The sequence below is a fragment of the Hipposideros armiger genome, unplaced genomic scaffold (genome assembly GCF_001890085.2).
Source record: "Hipposideros armiger isolate ML-2016 unplaced genomic scaffold, ASM189008v1 scaffold_236, whole genome shotgun sequence".
Taxonomy (NCBI): Eukaryota; Metazoa; Chordata; class Mammalia; order Chiroptera; family Hipposideridae; genus Hipposideros; species Hipposideros armiger.
In genome coordinates this window covers 951,013-956,537 of record NW_017731586.1, presented here as the reverse complement: position 1 = coordinate 956,537, position 5,525 = coordinate 951,013, and the positions used below count along the sequence as shown (strand labels likewise).

Here is a 5,525-nt window from a genome sequence, read left to right as displayed (position 1 = left end):
CCCCATTTTATAAAGCAGGAAACTCAAGTGCAGAGTGTGGGTAGGTGATTGAGACTAGGATTAAAACTGATGGTTTGACTCCAGTGTATACATTTTTAACCTTTCCTGATGATCATATCTTGAGCATAGGGCCACTGTGAAGCTTAAATGAACACAGAACACAGAAGCTGTGGTCTCAAGAGTTCAGGAGGCAGCAATCAGCTGGTTTGATATTAAAGTTTGTGAACCACCAATGGGAACACATGCATTAACATTCCCATGCCTGCAACATAGCTGTGTATGTGTCACCAAAATGAAGAGTCATAGGACACTGAGGATCTTTGACTGCTTAAGTTGGGGACTTAGATTAAGGGTGTTGCCAAATGGAGTAGAAGTCAAGGGTAGAAAAAAAAGAGAGAGTAGTTGGAACATTCCTGAGAAACAAAGGGAAGAGCTATCTCAAAAGTGGTGAAGAATTGGCAAGCGGGTTATTTATATAAACCTTTACACACAATAGGGCATAGTAGGAATTTAATAAATATGGTGAGATACATCATGAAGCCAATGTTCAATCAAATATCTAATCTGACTGAACCTTATGAACAGCTTTGAAAATCATGAGTGCTCACCCTTCATTTTTTTCTCCATTTCACCAGATTTTCCTTATACATTTAACCTTGATTCTTGACAGAAGAAATGAAATGGGTTAAAATACAACATACGTGAATGCCTGTTTCAGCTTATCTCCAATGGAATCCGAAATCTTGTCCTTCTTGTGCAGTCTTTCCTGGAGGGCTAGGTGACTAAAGATAGGCCTTTCCACATAGTACCTCTCAGTTGCTTCAAGGATTTCAGTTTCTTCAGCATGATCCATAGTACTCTGAAATTATTCATCAACAGCAGGAGACAAGCCTTTCCTGAGTGCTAAAGGAGAAAACAAAAACTATTTCAGATGTAAAAATCCAGTTGATGACTGTTCTAAGCATCTCTTCCCTGTGGCATTCTAAGTTCTTCTGAGGACTTCTTAATCTTTGGACACCCAGAGCATCTAACATAGTGATCTGTACATGGTAGGCACTAATAAGTGAAATGAAATCAGAATCAATAAAAATCAAATCCCCTACCAAGGCAATAAGTGGGTAATGTGTATATTTTTAACAAAAGCTCATATTAAATTCAATGGCTAGANTTGTCCATTTGTTCTTAGGTTGCCTAAAACATTTGAATACAAATCAAATGTGTGTGGTAAAAACAATAAAAGCAAACAGGAGGTAACTTTACAAATAATGGAATGTGAACTATTTCTGCCCTTCTCCAAAGTAAACTGGGTCACGACTGAAAGACACTTCTGTAGCTGTAGTCAACAGTGTGCCCACTGAGACTGAGTGCTCTCCATGGGATATCCATCTCTACTATAGCCTTGTAAGTGCTCCAAACCTTAAAGTACCCACAGTAACTACTCCTGTGACGGGAACCAATGACCCCTTTTGTTCCCCAGCAGGACAAACCAATATGTAGGCAGTTTTCTGTGCTTAGACATGGAAGCTGTTTTAACACAGGCCCTTGTGAAGCCACAACGTACCAAAAACACTATGCCAAACATTTATAACTTGTATAAAAATTCCACATCCCCATATTGGTCAGCTCAAGATGGAAGCAGATAACTCCCTATGTTAACTGGCTCCACTCCCCCAACATTAAACACAAAAAACACATGGGAAATAGAGAAATTCAGATAGAACATAAACCTGTCATAAATTGTAAACAAAAAACTATTTGTGGGACAGCATGGAGGACAAATGGTCTACTGTGTAAATTTTAGAATGAGACAGATAAAAGTTGGAAGGCCAGTTGATTTTCTCCTCCTTTCCTGCTCCAGCTTCATCCCCTTGGGTATCCAAAGTCCACAACATCAAGTTGTCTCTCAGTAATTGCATTATTAGTATGCTGTCCTTGTATGACTCTTTACTTGAAGTATCAAGTTCAGCAGTGGCTTCATCAAAAGCTGTCTTTGCACGCTTTCTCCCGAGAATTCAGCATCTCATAACAGAACATAGAGAAGTTCTGACCCAACATGATAGGATGTGTTGGTTGCATTTTGTTTTTGCTGATTTGAAAAGCTTCTGGTCCACAATCACTTTCTTGTCATCACCAGCATCAACCTCAGCCAAGCAACAGTAGAAGTTTCCTGTCATTTTCCAACAGAAGACTTTGCTCTCTGCTTGTGAAGCATGGGGGACCAAGAACTTTTCCAAGAGGGACAGTACATCACTGCAGATATCTCTTAGCTCGTTCTCAGTTTTCTCTCTGTATTCTCGAGCCATCTGCTGTTTCTACTCAGCACCTTCCGATTTTGCTCAACACTTGATATGACCCTTCAAGGTGACCTATGAGATCCTACATTTTTATAAGCAACGGAGGGAAGATTCCTCTCCTCATTAGATAATTCAGCTTCTTGCTCAGTTACAGACTTCATGCACACAATGTCATCATATTGCTCAGCCTCCTTGGCCAGTTTGACCTTCTGCACCAGCTCATTTTTATCCATGACGGGATGTTCTGTGTCCCGAGTGGGTGGCGGCGGACCAACGGGACTCAGTAGTCTCAGTCTCTGGATCTCGTTGCTTGCAGGCTACAGGGTTTCCTCTGCAGGCACAGGGTTTCCTCCAATCACCAGCCTCGGCAGCAGGGGCACCACATGCAAGATGACGTCATACACTGCTGGTTCCCGGAACGAGGCCTAAGCTCATGTGTCTTAACTTTCCCGCCCTTTCACCTTAATCCTATATGTAAGCCTACATTTATGTTTAAAGAGTCCAGGCTGACACAGTTTCCCTTGTCATCTCCTCTTTGCCAGGGGATAAAATTTTTTCTGCTTTATTCTTTCCCAATTTAGATAAGGGCAGAAAGTCTTACTTGACTGGCACAGTTGTAATCTGGTGTTGATGTCCAAGTGCTGGCTGTTTCTCTAGTGGGTTGTTTTCGTGTGTTCTTTGGAGAATAAGGAATGCCCATGGTATCATTCCCTGGCCAATGTAACGCCCACTCTCCCAGATCTCTTACAGGTGCCAGGTTCGTCAGTCCAACTTGACTGAATGTCAGTTTAACTTCTGTTTCCCATGTCAGATGCTGAACCTCTGTCTGTTCCTCTCCCTGCCCTCACTCTGCCTTTGAATCTGACCCTTTCTCTGTCCTTGGGGTGTTGGTGCCAAAATGGCTGTGGAGAACTATCCTAAACCTGGTTTAAGGCTTTTGTTTAATAGATTTAATAGATTTGGTAGATCAGCCACTTGGAAAATTAAAAACTCAACTAATTGAGCATTAGGGAAATTTTTTTTTGACACATTGATCATTTTGTAAAAAATTTAGGGGAAATTGGAGAAGGGAATAGATTTTTGGCCAGCTGAGCTCCAGGATGTTAGAGTCATTATCAACATTGCCTATACTGAGTCACTGTCACCTCTAACTGGTCCCCCCACACGCATGCTGGTGCCTCTCCACCAAACCCATTTCCCACACGGCAGTCTCACTGACCTCTTACAAAGAAAACCCAACTGAAAAGCATGCTGATAGCTTACACAGGACTCAGAATGCATCCAAAAGTGGTAACCTGCCCGCCTCCCAGCCACTGGCCCCTGGCTCCTCACTCACCTGGCACTCTGCCTTTCTGTGAATTCTTCAAACCAAGTCTTCAAACACCCAATTCTTTTCCTGCTACATGCCTTCACACATACTATTCCTTCTGCCTGAAATGCATTTCCTCTCATTCTTTATCTGCCTCCTACACATCCTTTGGGTCTCAGCTCAAATCTCACTTCCTTAAAGAGGTTTTTGTGACTTACCTACTTAAATTAGGTTTCCATGTGATTATCTCCTAGTGCCTTGTGTTTTCCTTCACAGGAAACATCATTTGTAATGAAAACTTTATATGTGTTGTTTTTTTTTTAACTTTATTGGGGAACAGTGTGTTTTTCCTAGGACCCATCAGCTCCAAGTCAAGTTGTTGTCCTTTAATCTTGTAGTGGGCGCAGCTCAGCTCCAAGTCCAGTCGTCATTTTCAATCTAGTTGCGGGGGGCACAGCCCACCATCCCATGCGGGAGTCCAACCGGCAACCTTGCTGTTAAGAGCACGTGCTCTAACCAACTGAGCCATCTGGCTGCCCATTGGCAGCTCAGCGGCTGCTTCAGCTCAAGTCATTGTCTTCAATCTAGTTGCGGAGGGCACAGCTGACTGGCCCACGTGGGACTTGAACTGGTAACCCTGTTGCTCAGAGCTGCGCTCTAATCAACAGAGCCCCCCAGCCACCCCTATATGTCTTTTTATTAGCTTCATGTCTCTCTCCCTGATTGGAGAATTAGTTTCATGAGGACAGGAGCAGGGTGGGGAGGGGGGTGCCAGGCAGATGCTTGATAAACAAGTGTGAATGATGAACAAATTAATGAGATTTTCTTAAATTTTTATATCACATATAAAAAATCACACAAATGCGGAGGAATTCAGTACTTCATGGTCCCTTGTAATGAGAATATGAAATTAGCATCAAGAACCTGAAGACAACAACCCCAACAGCATGTTCACTGAGTGACTCACTGACCCAGCCAGTTCCTAACTGCACTGATCTGTAAAACAGTATCACCATATTCTACTACTACTATCTCTGGGGCTTTTAAAGGGTTATATGTTTCTAAAGAATTCCTTTAGACAGCAAAAAGTTATTAGAATGATATGATGAAAACTATAACTTTGCAATCACGAGGAAGTTAAACAGACAAAGGGTCAGGCGATTGAGGAAATGGTAGTAAGGGAAACAAACAAGAAATAAATATATTCTACTGACCTTGAGGAAGCTGCAGCACTCCTGTGCTTACACCTGAGACCAAGTCACCCAACACATATTCCTTGAAATTGTAAGCTGGCAACCACTTAGTTATGGGTAAGAACATATAAATGATATTTCTTATTTTCTTAGGAGTACATCTGGGAGGACAAAGACAGACAGAGATAAAATGAGGAACATTTCTGTAGAATTCATACCAAGGCATTTTCCCTTCCTTATATTCTGGAGCAATAAGGAAAAATTCACCATTGGTGCTGCGTATAACCTTTTCACTCTGCAGAGATCAGAGGCAAGAACTGCTGCTTCTTGCAAAACAAACATTTTTTTTTTGATGGAAACATCTCATTTGGCTCCATAATAATATTCTACAACTGATCATGAAAAATAAGAAAAAATTAGCTTCAAAATAATTGTTATTTTAATAGATAAAATCCTTAATGCATTTTCTGTGTTCGTAGAAAAACAGTAAATAAGAGAATTATTTACTGATTGAGTTAATTTTTGAATGTGGAACCACTGACAAGCATCTGTCCATTTAGTTTCCTCCTTCTTTATAAAATAAAGGCTATTTATACAGGTATTCTGAGCTTTATTTACATGTGTCCATTGCTTTAGGGCCTTTGATTAGGTAAACTCAAAATACCTTTTGCCACTGGAGTATAGTAACTAAGTTTATGTCTGGCTGTCTTAGTTCAGTGGAACACCATG

At 41.2% G+C, this 5,525-nt stretch overlaps 1 protein-coding gene across 1 annotated transcript in view; it reads right to left on the bottom strand.

The window, feature by feature from the left end:
• Window positions 1–5,352, bottom strand: part of SLC26A5 (solute carrier family 26 member 5) — a 32,548-nt gene extending 27,196 nt beyond the window's left edge. The window contains exons 1-3 of the mRNA XM_019655109.1: window positions 5,339–5,352; window positions 4,818–4,957; window positions 2,381–2,538 (exon numbers count right to left, since the gene is read on the bottom strand). Coding sequence (XP_019510654.1) covers window positions 2,381–2,538; window positions 4,818–4,957; window positions 5,339–5,352 — 312 coding nt within the window. The remainder of the gene's footprint in view (window positions 1–2,380; window positions 2,539–4,817; window positions 4,958–5,338) is intronic.
• Window positions 5,353–5,525: the final 173 nt, after the last annotated feature.